Source organism: Rhipicephalus microplus, chromosome 9 (genome assembly GCF_043290135.1).
Source record: "Rhipicephalus microplus isolate Deutch F79 chromosome 9, USDA_Rmic, whole genome shotgun sequence".
Classification (NCBI taxonomy): domain Eukaryota; kingdom Metazoa; phylum Arthropoda; class Arachnida; order Ixodida; family Ixodidae; genus Rhipicephalus; species Rhipicephalus microplus.
The window spans coordinates 20,433,893-20,456,200 of record NC_134708.1 but is presented as its reverse complement, the minus strand read 5'-3'; the positions used below and the strand labels follow the sequence as shown (position 1 = coordinate 20,456,200).

At 46.0% G+C, this 22,308-nt stretch overlaps 1 protein-coding gene across 7 annotated transcripts in view; it reads left to right on the top strand.

Annotated features, from left to right (window-relative positions):
• Positions 1-22,308, top strand: part of LOC119163578 (phosphatase and actin regulator 2) — a 147,458-nt gene that overhangs the window by 95,492 nt on the left and 29,658 nt on the right. For 5 of the 7 annotated variants that reach the window (XM_075873273.1, XM_037415605.2, XM_037415603.2 and 2 more), the window contains exons 2-3: positions 18,682-18,891; positions 20,354-20,452. In XM_075873273.1, coding sequence (XP_075729388.1) covers positions 18,682-18,891; positions 20,354-20,452 — 309 coding nt within the window. Of the gene's footprint in view, positions 1-80; positions 845-18,681; positions 18,892-20,353; positions 20,453-22,308 lie in introns of those variants that run through there. The other 2 variants (XM_037415604.2, XM_037415606.2) reach the window with 2 other exon arrangements.

Here is a 22,308-nt window from a genome sequence, read left to right as displayed (position 1 = left end):
TGAGAGAGAGGAGGAAGAGCGCATCGCGTTTCTTCTCTCACCCCAACAACCTCCTCGCGCATTTCGGAGGCGTTGTTTTTTTTCCCCCGACTTCATTTCATCGGCGGTGCGTATCTAGCGGGCTCTGCTTGCTGCTGCTATCCGATCGACTGACTGCCTTCAGAGCACCAGCAGGCTGTGCGCGCCGTGTGGTACCGTTGCGGTGTGGTGTCAAGTGCCGCTGCCTTCGCTTAGCCGCTAGCGACGAGTTACTCCTTGACCACTCTTTTTGTTTCTCTATTGGATCGGTTGCCCCCCTCCCTCACCGTCTCTTCGAGTGCAATACCCTCCTCCTCAGCGGCGAAGGAAACGAAGCGTCGGAATTCCGTTCCCCTTCGATCACGAAGACGGCCGTGTCTGTTTCGAGTGCTTGTGCGTTGGTTTGCCCTTGCGTGTGTGCGTGCGGGCGCGCTGAAATTTCCCGTCCCATCAGCGCGCACTTCCGAGGAGACGACAGCATCGTGGGGAGGAGCTGCCAACCGCTACGTTGTCTCCATCTCGATTCAGCTGGTGCCGATTTCCCCGCGTGTTCTGTTCCTTTCAAAGCGAGAAATGACCAATGGCGCCTTCGTCTCGCGCTTCGGCGTGTCCGACGGCAGCGTGCCGCCGTTCTTCGTCGGAGACCGCCGCCGATGCTAGCGCTGACCGCTGGCCGAAGGCGGCGACCCTGACGTTGGGAGCTGAAGACAGCGTCGTCTGCGACTCCGGCGGCGTCGTCGTAGCGTTGCCAGCCGCCGACGCTCTGAGATGGGCGAACGGCGCGCTAAGACGGTGTCGAGGAGCCGCAGTGCCTTTAGCCTACGAGGTAAATCACGTGAAAGTCTCTTTTCGTCTCTTTTAACTTTGCGGTGCTACACTGTTGAAGGGAAAGCGCGAAGTTTCGTCACCGTTACCGAATGTACTAGCGCTGAGGTGATGCGGGAGTGCGTAGGCGAAGTTTTGCATGCGAAGGAATGTACGGTCCCATTAAACGTGCACTAATTGTTCAGTGGCGTCGCTTTTAGTTACAGCTGACTGTCGCCTTGTGGAGTGCACCCGCCGTAATAGCTTGCGCGTACGTTCTCGCACTGCCGAGTTCCAGGTCGCGGGTTTGACTCCCAGCCCGGTCTCATTTCGATGGGGGCTAGATGCCGGAGAACGTCGGTGTACTTAGATGTAGGTGAACTTTAAAGGACGCTAGGGGGGTCGAAATTTAAGCCGGAGCCCTACACTACGTTGTACCTCTAATGTAATTTTAGGCCGTTAACCTCTAGCAATCATTTTATCGCTTTTGGAGTGTACCGGACTGTACGTCACCTTCCACTACTTTTTCATGACTCTCGTGCGTCTGCTGTGCTCGCTAACCAAAATGTCCCGCTAATGTCAAGGTCAGCGGTGGCACGCCAGACTTGTTGCCGCTCTGAGACTAGGTGGCGAGTGCTTGCGTCTGTGGTGCCCGGCGAATGGATTGCCTTGGCCGGCGATGAATCGCCCGAGTTAAACGTGAGTCATTTTGCGCGTTCCGCGAAGAGCGCTGAACCCTTCGATGGATGAAGAGTGGTATAGTGTCTTGGGTTATTCCCGCGTTCGTCTTTTGTTGTCCGTGGTAGGTGGCGTTCGCACGTGATACTATACTCCGCTACAACGTAATACAGGCTCGGCCCACTCTTCTATCTAAAAATAATTTGCATAGGCATTTCAGCCAATCACATTTATCTTGTGTTTCAGATTGTTGATTTACCCGTGCAGACACACGTTTGTGTCGCTTGTTTTAAGTCGAGAGATTGAACGTGCTGCGTCAGTGCACTGCATCGCCAAAGGCCGATTACCGCGCGTGGGGCCATAAACTAGTTGCTTCAGATCATGATAGTGATGTACGTTAACAACAAAAAAAAAGGTGTTCAGCCTGGTTTGATTGCGAAGTCACTGATGTTGTTGGCCAGTCCACTGCAGGGTAATCGAAATCGCCACCTATTATTAAGAGGCAGTCCATAAACATGTTAGTAACCAGCTCGAGTGCTTCGTTGAATATTTTAGTGAAATTCGAACGGCAGTGTGGCTGACAACACACCTAAAACACACCTCGAGACACAAAGGGCCTCTAGAGGAGAGTAAACTACAATGATAGATGGCTCATAGTTATCCCTAAAGGGACACTAAAGTCAACAATTGCGTCGATGTTGATTGTTAAAATGGCGGTCCGAAAACCTCGTAGTGTTACTTTTGTGCCAAGTAAGGGCTTCTTTAAAAAAAAAATACGTTTTAGTTCTCCCGATCTGGTTAGCGCACTTCAAATTACACGCCTCAAGAAGCGGACCGACTCACGTCACTGTTGCCATGCGCAACGTTGCTCGGCTTCACTGCGCTAGTAGCAGCAGTAGCAACGGCCATTGATCAATTTCCCGCCATCGGCTTGGAGATTGCAGACGCTTTTGTTCCAACTGCGCCCCGCTAGATGGCACCACCTGTCCCTTGTATCCGCGCGAAAATTGCATTTTTGAACCACTCGCACCGTTCCGCATAGTAACGTCCGGTGGTTATTTTTTCCATAATCAAACACACGAACAAGCATTTTGTTGCGTCTCTTAATGAACGGAACGTTCTTTATTTAGTGCAGTTAGATCGATTACTTGTGATTAATTGTAGGCGGTCCGTCTGATGTCATCGGGATCATTTTAAAAATGTCCTACTGTGGCGCTTGTGTTCTTGTGCATTTAGCTTAATTTCTCGGTAAGCAGGGCACTGTTGTTGATAATATTGTCGTTTTAGGTATAGTAATACATTGAACTTTCACTCTAACGTAAATTGTTATTTGACTTTAGTGTCCCTTTAACTGCTGTAAGAACACCGCCGCCGCCAGATGAAAACAGTCCTATCTTTGCGAAATATTATACAAACGATGAGGGGAGCGCAAGGTCACTATACTGTCGATATCATCAGAAAGCCATGTGTTTCGTGCCAAGAATAATATCTGATGAAAGTAGAATGAATGATCGCTTTCAGTAGTGAGTCAAGTCTCGGAAAAGTACTGCGAAAGTTGGCCAAGAGCAGCGATATGGGGCTTGCATTAGTCTGCGCGTGGTGTGTATCTCAGCGTCTATATAGCTGCCGGTTGCGGTGAAACCTGTTTCTCTCCAGACAAACAGCATTTTTTTTTTTTTTCGCGGGCAGTGCGAACAGCTGGGGCGAGGGCAAGGGCGTTTGCCTCTCCTCACAAGGTCACACTAATAACATTTTTCACGTGAACCCGTTCGCTTTCGGTTGCCACAAATAAAAAATGGAATTCTGATATACACTCTAAAAAAAGAACGAGTAAAAAGGCTGTCTTTTTGTCCCACAACAATAATCGTCATATATATTGCGTTCTATCCTTGCGCTATCGCCCTGCGCCCGGTACATTCCGGTCACGATCGACATGCCCACTATCAGGGTTACATTGCATTCTCGATAGGAAAGTGGCCAGCGCCGAGTTTTCAAGAAAGGAAGCGCACGCAAGCCTGATGACGATTATTGTTGTGGGACAAAAAAGACACCCTTTTTACTCGATATTTTTTTAGAGTGTAGTCGGTGGGAGTGGCGTAGAGGCGATATACTTTTCGTGTCATCTTGCTGACAAAGCGTGTTATCGCGGAGAATTCGCGCACGTCACGCGAAGACACAGCGATGAACTTTGCACGGACCAGCGCAGTTTAACATGTGACTTATCCCATAAAAGAACACACACATATATATAACGTGACGGGCGCATGGCTCACACATGCACCTTGAAGGCGCATGTGTTAGTAATGCTTCCATCGCATTGTATGCTGATGAAATTAAATGCTGAAGAGGATGTGATTGTGCATCGGTTTTCCTAATGGTTTTGTTGTCCTTACGTAAAGGAGTATGCGGTGCCGCTTTGCTCACGCGCTATGATTGAACCAGGGGTCGGAGGTTTATGTGCAGTCTGTTTCATACATAGGGGAAATCTCGGAGGCATGGCATCGCGATGCGGCCAGCGCTGCAGTCGCGCGCTGGCAGCAGTTCGCGCGTGCGCAGATGCTTTTATTTTATTTATTTATTTTATTTATTTATGATGCTTTGATGAGCGTGCTATTGAACCGCATCTTTCTGCGATGGCTGTGTGCTCTGCCCCCATTGTCTGGGAGGCAGCCTGCTTATCTCGTCGTTGATGCGGGAACTAGGCTGATGTTCTGTACTAAACGTTGTGCGATGCCAACTTTTCAGCCTTCGTTGGCGAAAATTGGCTTCTAGAAACATTTTAGGCAGCATACCTTGTTTGCTCTTTCGAAACGCCGTGGGGCTGTGCGAGTTCACGTACATTTTTCTTTTTCTTTTGCGTGTCAACCGCAGTACTCTTCGATGGGGAACACAATAATGATCGATTGATATGTGGGGGGTCAACGTCTCAAAACCGCCGTATGATTATGAGAGGCGCCGTAGTGGAGGGCTCCGGAAGTATCAACCTCCTGGAGTTTTTTTAATCTGATCACACGGGGCTCCAACATTTCCGCCTCAATCGGAAATGCAGCCGGGATTTGATCCCGCGACCTGCGGGTCGGCAGCCGAGTACCTTAGCCACTAGACCACCGCGGCGGGGCGAACACAATAATGAGCACGTACCGTTCGTGGAATTTATTTGACGCCCCCCCCCCCAAAAAAAAAAAAGAAAGAAGACAAATATTCTTCAGTGACTGGCTGTCCTGCAGCCGTGCGGGTTCGACACAATAAAACAAATCAGAATGATGAGTCAAGGAATGCTGTAGGGTATGATAATGACCCGAACGTGTTTTTTTCTCAATGCCGTTTCTGTACTTGAGGGAGCGCTTACTCGGCGGCGCCGAAATGCACGCGTGAAGCTTCCAACTTCACTCGATACCCTGTCATGCCCCAGTGGCAGCGATGACAGCGCTCATTTTGGGACGGCAGTGAGGCGTACTGTGACACGATGAGAAAAATTGGCCCCGTGCCTGCATGCTTCACTGCAAATGTCGTCGAAACACGAGTCTTGCGTCTGGAGAGAGTGAATAAAATGTTTATTTCATGTTCTGCGCAAAAAAAAAAAAAAAAAATCGGTGAATTGTATCCTGTGGGCGCGGCGTTAGTGTCTTTATCCGTGCAGGGATGACGAACGAGCGCATCGAGGCACGTTAGACACGAGCGCCATCTGGCAGTCATCGTCGAAACCGAAGGAAAGCTAACGCGCCTGTTTCGGAGGCGATAAGGTGCAGAACGCAAAGCGACGGGCAGGTGCAAAGCGTTGGAAACACTTGCCTTTTTTTGTGCATAGCGTTGCATTGTCAGCGCAGCGTGATAAACGCTATGGTCCCTAGACATACGTATGTATGCTTTCTCTATTATAAAGAGACGCATACAAAATATCGACGTATGGTTACGGTGCATCGGATATGCGCAATAATAGCTTTTTTTGAATTACAGTCGCACAAGTGTGAACGCTGAAACTTGAACAGTATTGGTAGGTGCTGCGGATGGGGTTGGATTTCAGCCGTTTGGGGGCCATTGTTTCGTTGGACAAACGGACAAATGTACAGACGGACAAAAATTTTTGCGTCGATGTACGTCAAAAAAGGAGACTATATCGTCTTTTAATAACTCGCCCGAGTTCCCGCTGCCTGACAATGAGGCCAGCGCGCGCCTCCGTAGCCGACGACGCCGTTCAACACGATTCCCCTGAAGCGTCTGCGCATGCGCGAATCTGCTGCCGGTACGAGATATCCCCCAAAGTGTGAAACAGATTGTACGTGTTTTTTTTTTTTTGGAATAAAAGTCGGTCAGTCTGCGCTGGTCCTCGGGAAGTTTTTCTGTTCGTGTGGTGTACGCATTTTTTTTCCCCACTAGCTACCTCACCATAGCTACCTTGTTCAACCCACCTACACATCCACTCGCTGTGACAATAGTAAAAAGATATCTACCTTCAAATGCAGATCCAATACTTTTTTCCACTCATTCTTTCCAAAAACAATAAGAGAGTGGAACAGCTTAAGTGACGACTTGGTTAATATAACAAATAATGATTTATTTTTTTTCTATGCTGTGAAATTCTTCTTGCATTATGTATGGTCAGTGTGTATGAAGATGTATTTTGTGATGCATTATTATGCATCACAAAATACATCTTCATACACAAAATACATCAAATAAATGTGACGGTGGTTCTTTTTCATTTTTATGCATTTTGCTACGAATTCCTTTGTACTGACTGTTTTTTGTCCCCCCCCCCCCCTACGTAATGCCTATATGGCGACGTAGGTACTCTGTACATAAATAAATAAATGCGTAGCTGAACAGACCACCAGCTCGCGGTCTTTGCGTCACATTCAAGGCGCGTCACTCACGAAAGGGAAAACTCGTGTATGGTGTACTAGATATCCTGGAGTAATCGACACGTCCTTGAACGCAACCGGCACCGAAAAAAAAAAAAACAAACTAGGAGAGGAGTAAAATTGCTCCTTGTCGTGACGAATCTCCCTGTCGATTGCCGGGAGAGCGAGTAAAATTACTCCCCCTCGGGCTAAAGTCCCCCCTTTCCACTCCTCGATCGCGTGGTCATGCAAAAGAAAAAAGTAGGCCCGGTGTTACCAGCTCCTGGAGCGGCATAAGAGACAAGGGCGAAATCGTGAGGCTTTTCTGTCCGATAACGCTGTTATGACTTTCGTTTAATCGTCTCTGTCGAAATCACGTGCCGTGTAGCGATGTGTCGCATGCTCCCAAGGTTGTCACGCGTTACTAATTAAGACATTCTGCGCGGAACGAAGCGATTCCAAAAGTTGTTCATCGGTAAGGAAAGTGTGTGGCGTGCTGATACGGGCACCGCAGACGCAGAAGTTCACCATTACAGAAGTTTCCGAGCTACTATCTCATGTATTTCTATGGTAGCGTGGCCTGAGAACTTCTGACCCCCCCCCCCCCCCCTTTTCCTGTAAATTTCGGAAAGAGACGTTGGGCACACTTTCGAAATTGAAAATAAATGAATTAAATATACTAACACACCGAAGAACAATACTTGAACAGTAGCACATAAACAAATTTGCAATCGAACTGTTACTCCTCGACAAAATATTAAATCTTTTTCTATACAAGTATTGTGTGTTCTTATGCGACGCGCCGGTGCCGATTCTGAAGACGCGCATATGAAGAGGCAGATAGAAGCGACGTTAGAGGAGGGGTCATTCGTCTACGTCGTATAGCGAGTTGCCTTGAGGAATCCAGGTTATATATATTCTGCATTCCCTCCAGGCCGCGCTTACGGGGGGAGAAAGGGAGGGAAGAGACGGGAAAGGGTGTATAGTTGTGCTCTAGAATCTGTCCTCCCATCTGCCGGGGCCGGCTTCGCGCTCCGATGCTTCTCCCGACCCATCTGCGGAGATTGCTTGCCTGCCTGCTGGCTCGCCTACTTTGCTAGGCGTAAATCTCGGCCGAGGGGCGGGCCGGGCGTGCGAGGACCTCCTAACTAACGGCCCGCGTCCCAAAAATATGTGTGTGCTTAGGTACATACTGTTGTGACCGGACCAAAAGCGGGGCCTAGCTGTCGACTTGCCAGAAGCCGACATCCCCAGGTTTTACGCTCTTTGGATTCTAGAAGTGTGGATGAAGCGATATTGTCTCGCGAGATCAAATCCCGGCTGCGGCTGCATTTCCGATGCAGGCGGAAATGTTGTAGGCCCGTGTGCGCAGATTTGGGTGCACGTTGAAGAACGCCAGGCAGTCGAAATTTCCGGAACTCTTCACTACGGCGTTTCTCATAATCATATGGTGGTTTAGGGACGCTAAACCCCACCAATCAATCAATCAATCGAAGTGACATTGCCACTGGAGTAGCCGGGAAAGGGGAGGGGGCCGGCAAAGTGTCCCAATGTGGTGAATCACACCGACGGAGTGACGTGAAGGGTGGGAGTCTAGTGAAAGAGAACGACGAGGACGAAATTGTCTTGGATTGTGTTCGCCCGAGTTGCTCTTGCACGTTTCATTGGGTGTTTATTGGTCACAAAATGGTATCTCGAGTTGTGAATGTCGTTTTGCCCTCATTATTACTGCTTTTTTTTTTTGGTATCGCGAATAGCCCGAAGTTGGCAGATACGAGGTCTGCGCACGTTGTTTGCCCTGATATGATTGCTGGTTTTTTCTCGTCGTACGAAATGTATCGTTGAGCATATCGAGGCGTCATACACACTGCGCAAGCCAGTCGTTGTCCGTGATAATCGTCGTCATCACGGCTACGGCGCACGCAAATGCCGCCAACAGACAAGACTTTACCTTATAAGAAGCTTCGACCTTACAATATTTCGAATTAGCATGTGTGCGTGTGTGTACACGCACACAAACATGCACTAACATTTATAAAGGGTCCGGTTGAACCCCTTCAACATCCAAGGGGAGCTCTGAACGCAGGACCCCTCCCTCAGCAGGGTTTAAAGCAATCGAGATCGGAACGTACCCCAGCCTTCCTCTGACCTCCCCCCCCCCCCCCTATTCTTTGTACTGGTGTGACACCACTTGTAAGTGGTCCGCCTTAATCTATCTTTAACACGTATTTGGAAGGTTTGACGTTCGACCCTTTTCAGCTCCTATATTTGAAATGTGCACTGCCGTTTGACCGGTTTTCGCGGATAATCAATAGCACAACGCAATAAATCCAGTGGGAAACCCATGCTGTGGTTTTAATTTTATCCTAAGATAAAACCTATATTTATTAAACATGGCCGCCATGGCGAGCTGTATGTGTGGCCTGCTTGTGTGATTTTTTTTTATTACGCCACAACTATTCGCGTAGCTCATTCTGTTGGTGCTACTATAGCTGCGATAGCTATTGCAATAGCTGAGCAATAGGTCTGAGCCGTGTTCAACAATAGCTGAGCCGATAGGTCGTGGGTTCGATACCGGCCGTGGTGCTTGCATTTTCGATGGAGCCGAAGTGCTGGAGACCCGTGTTCTCTGCGGTGTGTTTTTCAGCGCGTTAACTAACACCAGATGGTCAAAATTGACCTATTCCGCCACCATGGCGTCCTCCATAACAATATCCTGGTTTTGGTACGTAAAACCCTGGATACTATTTTTATTAGTAATACAAAGAAGAGCCGGCTGGCCAGGTCGCAATTTTTATAAGCTCTCTCTCCATATATATATATATATATATATATATATATATATATATATATATATATATATATATATATATATATATATATATATATACGACCTTCGAATAACGCGTTCGATGCATCGAACGCGTTATTCGAAGGTCGTGGGTTCGATTTCTGCTCACAGCTGGTAATTTTTTCATCCACTTTTCTTTTTTCTTTCTTCTTATTTATATTCCATTGGTTCTAATAACTGCCCCTGTACATTCCTTGGCATTACTGTCTGTTATATCTCATTAATATTGTGTTAAACCACGGAAATACGAGCCCTTAGGTATACACTTCTCTCTCTCTTATATATATATATATATATATATATATATATATATATATATATATATATATATATATATATATATATATATATATAATGTGTGTGTGTGTGTGTGATGTAGTTAGTCATACATATCATGATATATAATCATGTTAGCACGTACCATCGGGAGTTTTTTCGTCCAGTGACGTGCATCAACTGGCTTGCTTTAGTTTCCTATGTTAAAAAAAAAACTGGCCTCCTCATTTCCTATCAATGATTGATATGTGGGGTTTAACGTCCCAAAACCACCATATGATTATGAAAGATGCCATAGTGGAAGGCTCTGGAAATTTCGACCACCTGGGGTTATTTATCGTGCGCCCAAATCTGAGCACACGGGGGCCTACATTTCCGCCTCCATGGGAAATGCAGCTGCCGCAGCCGGGGTTCGATCCCGCGACTTGCGGGTCAGCAGCCGAGTACCTTAGCCACTAGAACACCGCGGTGGGGCTCTTTTCATATCAAGAATGATGACGTGTCGGGCTGATAGCGCGTGCATTGTCCGTGACCTGAATTCCTTTTGCGTTGTTTTCGCGCCTCTGGTAAGCGCACGCAAGATATGATTATTGCTTAGGACAAAAGGACACCCAAATACGCCTGTGGTCTTTTCTGTTTAGATCCCAAGAGTACCTTAAGCTTGCCAGTCCTATCAGCCGGTCAGTTTTTAAGTGTGATTTTACTTACAAAACGAAAAAAAAAACGTTTTTTTTTAATCTCTATTACTCTTATCTTAATCGAAGTTGTTGTCGCGGTGTTTTTCTATTTTGTAATTTAGTCGTAGCCGTGAGATAAATTAGCTGTTGTTACAGTACACATCATTTTTAGTGTTGTTCGCAAGGTATCTCACTCTTATTTGGCCGTATCTATTTATCTCATCAATGGTAGTTTTGACAAGTATCCAAACACTTGATTGATTCACATTAGTGTTGCAGTCAGCTGTGAAAATGGCGTTCGCATCTTCGCGCAATAATCGACCCGTGAAGAAGAAAAAAAAATACAAAAAGCAACGAGAAATAAAATAAAACCTGATAAAACCCACCAGGCTCTCGCTGACGTTAATTTTGTTACGCCTGAACCTTTTACTATTTTTTTTCTCTTAAACAATCTGATAAAGGCATTGAGGCGTCGACCCCCCGACGTCGCGTTAAGCCGCATACCTTTTTTTTTTTCTTTATTAGCGTTAAGCCGCATACCGTGCACGCAACGCTAGCGAGGGGAAAGTCGTGTAATCCCGTTTAGGCCCGATATCGCGCGCAACAAGGGGGTTGAGGAAAAGGGGAGGGGGGGTGAGAAAGAAGGGTCAAGGCGTGGTCAGGCCTCTCGTAGTAGAGAGCTGGAGAGGGCAACCGACTACTACGACCCCAAACGAGGGCAGCCGCACGACTGACCCCCCCACTTTCCTTCGAGTTGCCTTGCATCGTCGCGAAAGTGTGTGTGCTCTCATCTCGTCCGCGGGAAAATGTCTTTTTCGGGCAACTTACCCTTCTCTCCTATTCTCCTTCCCCCTTCGCCCTCTCCTAATTTAACCGACGGTGCTGCAGAGAGCGCGAGTATTATTGATCGCGGGCGGACTTCGGGCCACTTCTGTATGCGTGTTTGGTTTGTGCGGGCGTGCGTCACAGCTCTATCCCTTTCTCTCGTGCCGTGCTTAAGCCTTCCCACCCTCTCCCTCCTCCGGGCCGACGGCGTGTTTGCCTGTTGCGCAACGAATGACGCAGTTATGCCCCGTCTGCGGCTGGGCGGCGGCGCATCGCGTCGTCTGCTCCCGCACTTCTGCTTCGCCGCGCGCCTGCTTTCGCTAAGCTGGGTTAACGTGTAAAGCCGTGTACCGCTTTCTTGTCTTTCTTTTCGCTAATCACTTGTTTGTTGCGTCAGTGACTCGTTTCGCGTATGCAGAGTCTTTTTTTTTTTTTCCCTTCCTCCACTAACGTGCTTATGTGTATAGCGAACCGTGATCTGTCGTGGGTGGTGTCGTTTACTTCTCGTATAGGAAAGCCGCTCCAAGCTGGCTGTATTTTTTATCTTATTCACGAATTCAAACCACTTCTATCGCGTATGAGATGTTGCTACGTCAAAACCGCGTGACTGTAATAAGACTAAACCGCGACTTGTCGCGTGTTGAATCGTGATTTGCGTAATATTTGCTAAAAAACTGCCGCACAGCCATGCTTCCCGTCGTCCGGAGGTCGCTTCAGGGTTTTTTTTATTTATTTTTAAGCTGGCTGGCATGACGATCAAAAACACGAGCTATGAAGAGCGAAGCACCTGGGAAGCCATCTGCTTTCCCCGGATTCGTTTCATTTTTTGCGTCATGTTGTTTTCTCTTGTCGCTGCATCTGTGTCGTTTGCGAGTTGAGGAGTTTAAAAAAATAATGACGTAGTTGAAAGTGGCGTGTGTTTGCGCCTTTTAGCTCTGCTGTGTGCCTGGAGGCAGCCATGTAACTTCGCTTCAGGTTGTAGTCAAATTCACTGCCTTTTTCCTATGTTTTCGTCGGTCATCTCGTGATATATTCGCTCGACCGAAGGTTGGTCCACCAGCCGAAACGTTCATAGACAGGTTCAGTAGCGCGTCCGCTTTAGCAGCACGAACGTAGCCTCGCATTGCTAATGGCTGGCAGGCTGCATCCACACGGCGACTGCAGACGCGCAACTATATCTCTCTAACAAGTCACATTTCATGTGTGCGTCTGTCTCTTCGATCATCATATGTACGGAATCCATTGGTCTTCATGACTATATATATAAGGTCATTAAGATCGATGGTCTTCATAGCCGTGTGTGTGTGTGTGTGTGTGTGTGTGTGTGTGTGTGTGTGTGTGTGTGTGTGTGTGTGTGTGTGTGTGTGTGTAGGCGCACCATGTCACAGACAACCATACTGGTGCGTGAAGTCGCAAGAATTTTTATTGTAGCCTCACATCACGTTAATGTCTAACCATACTGGTGCGCGAGGATGGTTATAGCGGGAGAACAGAACGACGACAAAGAGACAAGAAGGACACCATCGTCGTCGTTATGTTCTCGCACTATAACCATCGTTGTGTCGTACCAACCAGCCGAAACTGCCACACTTCTACGGTGCGTGAAGTCACAAAAGTTTTATGCTCTAGCCTGACGTCACGACAGTGTCCACATACCAATAGGTTCTCCGTTTGTCTATTCTAATCTGTAGATAAAACATCACCATTTACAGAACTTTTACACTTGATCAGAGCCATCTCTATATTCATAATAATTGTATGGTGGAGTAAACTCGGCTTCGAACATTGATGTCACGTCGTCACGTTGTTCTAACACGTAAGTTTTGATGCCAGAGTCCGCAGAGACTTTGGCATCAAAGTCTTTGCGTTGTTTGACTGTTTTAGCTCGTAAGACCCCATATTTTAGCCTTAGATTTAACACTCAGGCTCGAAGCAAAAGAAAATTTGAATTCGCATAACTTCTCCCAACTGCAGCCAAATAATACATGCTTAATATACGAAATAAAAAAAAAGTGGAATGCAACCCCCACTCCCACCCCATCCTATATATAACAAACTTATGCGTGAAAGCAGGCATGAATTTCTTTCACTGTACTCAAGTCCAGTTGTGCTATATACAGGTATGCCATTTTTAATTATTTTCGGCAGTTACCGCAAGGTTTGTTTTGCTTTTTAGACTTTATAAGCTTTCTGTTTGCTGAGGTTAGCGTTTTATTCAGCTTGCTAACGTCAAGACACATCAAAAATGTTTTTCGCCTCTGCATGACACGATAATGTGGAGTCACGTTTTGCTCGTCAATTTCTGGGTAGTTAAAATTACAAAAAGAAGAATGCGGGCATTCGGATAAGGTGAAGTAAGCTTTTGACTAGTGTTCAGATGACGTGGAAATTTCGGATATGTTTGCGGGGGAGCCTCTAGCAGGCGCCAAGTAGCACTGCTAAAGTGTGCGTACGACACCGCAGTAGCTGTAGGTCCTTGCTACTCTATGCTGGCTTTGGCTGCTGCTGTTTTGGACAGTAGCTATTGGGCTTTTCTCAAGCTGCCTTTAGAGAGCAGCTTTTATCTACAGCTGCGCTTCAATGCAGTGATGAAAAATAAGCATTGTTGTTTATGTCGTCGTTAGAGCTGACGAACGCAAAAGAGTGATCTTTTTCGGGCACATAAGTCATATTGGGTTGTAGCGATTTTTTTTGCCGCACTGTTTCTTCTTGGCCTGGCTGTGCTCGTTTCATTGTATTCTGGACCAACCAGCCATACTAGGCTTTTTTTTTTAATGAATCGAAGATGCACGGAATGCACCTGTTTTCCAAAATATTCCGGTTCGAATTTCGAACAGCCTGCTATCGTGTCCCAAGGGCATAAGCGCAGACGTAAACGAACGAGAGCTGTAATTTCGCCCCGCCACGCGCTGCTGCCCAAGAAACAAACGCCCCCTGTGCGATTGACCTCAAAGTGTGAATTCTGTGCCTTCTTAGCCCCTTTCTTTTTTTTTCTTTTTGCCCAGGGGGTTCGCTTATTCTTGTTTGTGATTCGTCTAGTCAAGTGGTTTTGATTGCAGCCGCTCAGCGATTCACCTTCAACATTATTCCGTTATTACCCGCAGCAATGATCTGGGGTATGGTTTTTGGACTGCTGACAATAAGGTCGCGGGATCGAATTGCGGTCGCATTTCCGATGGAGGCGAAGGTGTACTTAAGTTTAGGCGCACGCGAAAGAACACCGGGCGGTCAAAATTTCTGATCATAGCGTGGTTTTTGACGACAAACCCTAGTAATAATAATAATAATAATAATAATAATAATAATAATAATTATAATAATGTTATTTGTGAAAAGTATGGTCATTATCACCTAAAGTTGCAATTCACTAAACAAGAGAGTTACTACTTGTCCTACATCTTTTCTTTTAAGGGGTTTTTGACACAAAAACTTCAAAAATCAAATCCAAAGCTCTCATTTTACTGAATGATGTGCTGGTAGGTGCAAGTGTGCCCTGAAAATAGTATTCACGTTTTTGAAAGCTAGTTTTGGTTGCTATTGCTTTTTGACGTCTCTTCAGGGTAGGGGGTGCTCTCCTCGTGCGTGAATTGGGGCAGCTGATGCCGAACCTGGCCTCAGAGATAGCAGCACCACGTAGTTCATCCGTGAGGCAGTGATGTGCAGTAACATCTGGCGAGAGGGTGCACACAGTGCCTTTTTCTCCAGCTTCTCTAGCAGCTACTGGCCGCTAGCTCACAGTTTCTACAACAATGCACGGTACTAAAGGTTGCAGGGGAGGGGAAGAGGGGTGCTTTGCACATATCTTGCTAGATAACTGGCTAATAGCAGCAGTCCATCAGAGGCATCTTTGTGATAGAAGTGGAAGTGCTATACGAAATATGCAAAGCCTCAAGTGAAATGAGGGGGGGGGGGGGGGGACTGTTAAGGCAATTGCAGGCAGCCGTTTTCTGGGGCAACAACCCGGAGATAGTGTTTTAGTGTGGCGTCATTGTCTCGGAACATGAATGGAAGAACTGTGGTACTTACAGCCCCCCTCTAGCGAGCGATAAGACGGGAATTTTATTCCGTTCCTGTTCATCTCTGCGCCTGTAACAGGCAACATTCCAGAACGAACATCATGTTTACTCTGAAGTTTGCTCCCGCATTTTTGCCTGATGATTGGCTGGCAGCAGCAGTAGCCAATCAGGCACTTTTGGGATACATGCTGCATTCTTTTATTGTGACTGAGCACAAGTTTGAGGTTCTGCACGAAATGGGAGAAGCCCAGTGAAAGAGGTAGGGTGGGGGTGTTGTGGCTCGTTAAAGCAATCGCAAGGCGGCTGTCTTCTGTCACAACAAACATCAGGAACGCCTGCCAGGAGGGTGTTTTAGTGTGGGGTCATTGCTGCAGAATGTGAATGGAACGGCGGTGGTATTTACAGCCTTCCCCCCTTTCCCTCCTTTCATTCGTCCTCGGTTTGTTTTCATAGCTCCATGCATGCGGCGGCCATCTGCTTCAGGCCCGTTTCGCTTTACCAAGTGCATGCCACGGTTCCAAGAAAATTCGTAAACAAAAAAAAAGGGAGAGCTGCCACGCATGCCGAGTTTAATGACCCTCGCATAGCTGGGGCTTCAACTCTCTGCTGACTCTGTCTAGCTTTACAGGTAGGTTCGACATCGCAGCATGAGTGATGTAGCGGAGCAGTACGGAAATGCTGTGTGTCATTCAGGTTTTCTTGCTACCTGTCACTGTTGTTTACATTGTAATAACAGTTGAGGTCATCGGGGGTCACGAAAGACAGGGCTAAACTGCTTGATGAGTTTCTTTACCTTGATTTCACAGCATCTATGGCACATCAAAGGAGCTCTGAAGCGATCATTTCCAGCAGTTCACATGCATGTGCCGTCTGGCTATGTGGTAATTCACGCCATAAAAGTGGTAGAGGAGTTATTGCAAATCAGTTTTGGAGACATTCGTCTTGCAATTAGCATAATTAGGCTTATGACACTGTACAAGCCATCAATCCACAGCGCTGGGAACATAAAGTCTATTCCAAGTGTTGCGATCAGTCATCTTATTTTATGCAAACAGGGTTGCAAATAGTGCCCACCCAATGCCTTGCGGCACTCGTTCAACTTGTATTTGCATAGGCTTTTGTTAGTGTGGTTCTTTGCATTGTGGTACATTTGTGGAGCTTATCATTTTATGCATGCTCTTTTAATTGTATTGAAGGTGTACTACCAGAAGTGCAATCAATGCAGCTTCACATACAATGCTTGGTGAGGGGATGTCAGTTCAGTCAGTAAATTTCTGTTGCTTATGATACATAGAATAGTGCATTAATAAACATATGCTGTCATGTTTCTATTATAGGACATAAATTAGAAATGTAACATTCAGCATATTACATTACCCCTGACACATTACCCATTACCTGTCACGGTTTTTTTATGATTGCGGTGCTCAGCTTCAGATCCAATAAGACTCCCTGCTGATTGTTCAGCGAACTGGGAGCGCGGGGGTAAACATGGACACAAAGCAAAGAGGAGGCACACAGCACGAGCGCTCAACTAAAAACTGGTTTATTCTCACATTCGAAGGACATTCGCATTCGAAGTACACAAGGGTGCGCATGTCAACAGGAATAAGATGATAGTGTGAGCAGCAAGCATGGCGTTCATTCGAAGCACTTGTCTACGAATTATCTATATAGTTAAACTCACTGTCAAGTAGTGATAATGACGGATGGCTGATAAATGATGAATATGAATTACTAACTAGCCCACTTTTCCCGTCCTATAGCAAGACTCCCTGCCACAAGGATAACATTTCGATAGAGGGGAAATGCGAAAGGTTCCCGAAGTGTTCGATTTCGGGGCGTGCTTAAGAAAGTCAGGTGGTCGAAACCCCATAGCCCTCCGCTGATACGCACGTCTCTCATTGCCTGAATCTCATGGGGTAGATGTGGAATCCCGTAAACCAGTTTAACCTGTTATGTGATATATCGCACACCTTTTCGTCCCCTTTACTTTCTTCGCATTTGTATCGTAACTGCTACAAATAGTGTCCCCTCCTCGTTTTCTAGCATTATTGTCTGATAGTTCACATTCATAGGACTTCTGTCATCTGTGACGGGTGATTGGATGTTGAACTGATGCTGTCTTTTATGAGCACTTTACACATTACGGCCTTTTGGAGCAGCCAAATTTCTTGACATTGACCAGTTGTTGCACCGAAGTATGGAAATAAGTACACTTGTTTCAGCTGGCTTGCTGGTAATCTCATTTCATTAACACATATCTGTTTTGCAAGGTTGCTGATGAACTAAAGCTATACTTTGGCTTTCATCGCTTCATGCGCGCTTCCGTTTAAACGGTATCTAATCGGGTGACGGAATTTCGGACGGAAAAACAAGTTGCTGAATGTTGTTCCAAAAGCACACCATCGAGTCATCGTAACTGGCAGGCAGCCAGGGAGGCAAGCTAGCTACCTATGCGAGCTTATCAAAACAAGACTGGCTTTACCAGGAACAGTTTCTTTTAAATAATATTGGGCCAGCATTGCTATTAATATTGTGTGTAGACGGTATGCAGGGTTAAATACAATGACTCTGTCCAACATCCTCCTATATCAGGCTGTATTAGATGTCTAATTGCTAGAAAAAAAATTGCAATGCCTTTTCTAGGGCATATTACCAATGCCTGCATGAGTATCCTACAAAAAAGGTGTTTCGTTATTTAGATTTGACTGCACCTTACCCCACCGCGGTGGTCTAGCGGCTAAGGTACTCGGCTACTGGCCCGAAAGTCGCGGCATCGAATCCCGGCTGCGGCAGCTGCACTTCCAATGGAGGCGGAAATGGTGTAGGCCCGTATGCTCAGATTTGGGCACAACCCCAGGTGGTCGAAATTTCTAGGGCCCTCCACTACGGCGTCTCTCATGATCATATGGTGGTTTTCGGACGTTAAACCCCACATATCAAAAGCTTTGACCGCACCTGTCTTATATAGTCTGTGTCTGCTGTTCTGGGATATTGATCATGTGCCCCTGCACTTGTGATTGGTGTGAAAACGTTGCAATAACCAATCATAGAAGCCCCTCATTACATAAATGTGTCTCTGATGAGCCTTAGCAGTGGCTTAGATGCTATACGTCGAACTGTCATCGCATGGTTGTGGGTTCCGTGACCATTAGGGACAGCCGTGTTTTGATGTTGACATTTGACAATGCTTTAGAGGTTTCAATTGGGTCTGAGAAACTCTTAAGGTTAAGATTTCTTTTATATAGTATCTGGAAAACTGTATTCCATGACAGACTATTTTGGAACCGGGAAACCACACCCCGAAAATCATTCCTGTTCAAGAACTTCCTTGAGGCCCTCCTTTATGACATGCCGCTGTGCGATTTATTAGTTCAGAAATTGTAAAATTGTGAGATACAGTAGACAGAGCAAAGACACGCAGCGGATTACTGTTTTTAGCTTTTAAATTCACTATATAAATGAAAAGATTTGCGAATTTGAGTCTTGCACAAGGACTCTTAGGTGGGCGAATTTGTCCATTAACGTTCATGAAACGCACAGCGCTGTGTCCCGTGTGGTACAAAATCTCTTATTTCACGCTGCTCTGTCGTAATGGGTATTGCACGTTGCAGTGTTCTTGATCAGAACTGTCTTCCTCCCCAGTTTACTACATAGTGCATCTTTTTTTTTTTTTTTTGGCCTCTGTGCAGGTTCCAAGTGCGGGAACAGTAACATGAGGACTGGCTCGCTGGGCTCCAACTCTCGGCTTCCGCACGGTGCCAGCAGCGGCGGGGGCGGCTCGAGCGGCGTGGTGGAGGTGAGCAAGCATGCCAGCAGGCTGGCCACCCTGAGCCGCCTCTTCAAGCCCTGGAAGTGGAAGCGGAAAAAGAAGAGTGACAAGTTCGAGCAGACCTCACGCAGTGAGTCTTCTTCCGCGTCCTTTCCTTGTCGTTTCTGTTTGGGAGTCGGTTACATACTGTATATGGTTGCTTATTGCATTAGACTATAACATACCGTATTCGATTAGAACCTAAGAATGAGTGTCGGCTCTGCCCATATTCATCGCTGTCCCTCCCTCAGAATGCAATTTGAATAAATGCTCCATCCTCGAGCGCTTGCTCATTTCCATGATGTCAAGAACTGCTCGAGTGTTTCAAATAGTTGACTTTCCCATATAGAAACATGTTTCTGTTGCCGGCTTTACATTAAAACTTTAAGGGCCTGGCAAATTTCATCAGGGATTTTGATGTCCCTGCTCTACGAAACATGAACTTTTTGTCTTGATACGGGGGGGGGGGGGGGGGGGGGGGGCAGGCGAAGTATTTACATCAGTCGAGAAAAGGTACTTTTGGTTTAAACAGAAACCAGCTAACCTTGCCGTCTTTCACAACTAAAGGGCAGGCGTGCCATGGTTTTGTGGGTGGAGCCTGCGTTTATTCTCATGTTATAACCGAGCATAGAGATTACTACTAGTTTTGGTGGTTTATAGGACAGGGTTTTGTTAAATTGCGTCACGATGGACACAAAGTGAAGCACGGATGACGAAAATCAAAACTGCACTCAGCGTCAATTTTCGTTCTTTGTTTCCTGTTGTGTGCCATCTTAACACCCTAGTTATGCAGTTAACCTTAAGTGCGCATTGAGAGAGTGCGCTTTGCAGCAAGTGTCGTTCAGACATCGTCACAAGAGAACACTTTGTGGCACTTACTGCGAAACAAACTTGCCGGCGAGTGGTTTCATCAAACTCTGCTGCATCGTTTTTGTGGCCTCAGTAGCAGTGGCTTGCGAATAAACTGATACAAAAAACAGTTTCATTACCCAATTGTGACACTGCGTCCTCATTTTGAGACAGGACTTTTGCCATTTTTGTGCACTGTCATTTGGTACACGACTGCAAACACCAAGCTAAAGTTGAATTAAGCAATCTTGTTCCTTTATGACTCTTTTAATTAAAATATTTGCTACAAACAATCACTTTCGTAGGGGAAGTGACGTGTTTGAAGAGACATTGTACCCGGAGCATTTTAGCGGGGATTTCAAGATTGTTTTTACCATTTAGGAATTTTTCGCTGTCAACAGATAACTGTCACATGTAGTTAAAATGGGTCATTGAATTTCGTTTATCAAGAATTACAGCACGGCTGACTGTACAATAACCTTATAGTTATTTATGCTGTAGCTTCAATGAATTGCTATAGCACACACTAACTCATTCTAAAACTTCCACCTGCTTTGAATTAGTTCTCCAGAACCTTAGCATCAAGTTTTGTTAATTTTGTGCATTTGTAGGAAGTCAATCATTGTGTGTTGCAAAGGTTTATAACCAGTTTATTCTTTTTTTCGTCTTTCCTCTCCCGTTTCTTTTTTGAAACACGACTGCAGCCTTGGAGCGCAAAATTTCAATGCGAGCCACAAAAGAAGAGCTCATCCAGCGGGGTGTCCTGCTCTCTGACCGTGAGCTTGGAAGCCCCACGCAGAAAGGTGAGGCCTGCCGCATGCCGCACGCAGCTTGTTGGAACATAGTTGCATGTCTCTCCAATCGCCAAGCATGTAATACCTATTTCATTAGCTTACCTTACAGCTTGGCCCACTAAGCAGTATTGTCTGTTTCTGTACCTATTGTCAACAATGAAAGTTCACATACTTAATCTGCCTGTTTGTGCCGTCTGGTGGTGCGCTACCTATCATCTGCTGCGCTGGGCTGGCAGTGGACATTCTTGTTGTTTATTGATGTATTGGCTTTCTACTGTTAGTTCTCTGCTTTCGCCTAGTGTTTCTCTGCAGTATGACGGTCGTACTCCTATTTCGATTGCAGAATCGCAGCAATCGCTGCATGCTGCTGGACACTCTATCTGCATAACTTTTGGTAACAGTTGTGCTAATAAACTGCTCTCATGACAAAAGCAAGTAGCCACGGCTGCCAAAGAGCAAGTCGCATAGAAAAAAGAAATGTGGAAAATTTTATGCCCCGCAAAAAAAATGGCAAGGCCATTGTTGAGGGAGTGATGCGTATTTAGCCTAGCGCTGCGGTCAACGGCACCAACGTAGCAGAAATGTCTCAAAAAGGCTCTTTCCGTGTGCTCGCGTGGTACGTGAACTGATGTGGTTTGACTGTAAGCTTTGTCATCTCGCCACAGCTATTCCCTTCACTTCGAGTTTTAGGCATATGTTGCAAGTCGCATAAGCGCGTAGCGAGTGGTTAACTTCAGCTGGTACGTTAAGTGAACAGAGCTTCTTGACGACACCATGAGGTGCAGTTGTGTCACAAGGCAACAATTGGAATTGTTCGTTTACGTGGTTCTTTTAAAACCTCTGCGAGGCATGTTCTTATCGGGAACATTATGGATATTTTCGGTTGTAAAGTGTTCAGTAGTTGGTACTTAGCTTAACTTGTGCCTGAAAAGGACCGTGATGATTATGGGTAAAGATACGAAATTACACCTCATGAATTCTTACTTGTGAAAGTCTATTCCGCATGAGCCGAGCAGTTTTCGTTTGCAGCTATTGGTATGTCAAGGAGCTGCTAGGTGCAAGTGTTATGCTGAACTTAATATAGATATTTTAATTGGTTCGTGTAACAGCTTTACAGATTTGTTAGGTCTCTAATGACTTGCATTAGATCTAAAAACGTAATAGAGACTGTAGGTGTCATATTTAAATGCAGTGCTTCGACAAATGGGCTTTGAATAGCAAGATTAACAGATTTAGAATCGAAAATCTATGTGTAGATTTCCGATCAGTCAGCTTTGCAGTAGCATTAAATTTTCATTAAGCAGCTATGCAGTGTTTGGCAGCCATGAAGACTTTCATAAAGTGTTTACAGGTTTCGTATCAGATTTCCTTATTTTCACAACAGGTTATCGCTAGCAGAAGCAAAGATAGGAAGAACTCATGTTAGTGTCAATTTCAGCTATTACTTAATAAATAATAATAATCCTAATTGTTAGTTCCGTGCAAAGGGCATGGGTTATTGAATGGTCAACCATGAGTTGTCCTGAATGTGTGCATGGCTTCACATTATATGCATGCCATCGCGCATGGCTATTCAGCTACTAACACTTTGCTGAGATGGCCTTGACATGCCCAAATTGTGTACCTAACCTAGCTTGTGAGTGTTTGTCGATCATTGCGAGCTCTATTTCGACGAAAGCGTGTTGTCTGAGTATGACCGAGGAGGCACTGGTAATCTGCGACTTTCTCGCTAGCATAAGCGTAGTGTCTCGTTTAGTATTTGGTCGTGGTGGTGGTGGTGGTGGTGGTAAATGCTTGTAGCACACTCATTTTATAGCATTTGGCCTTCTGCATCTGAAAACTCAACCGTGTGTGACAAGCAGCAG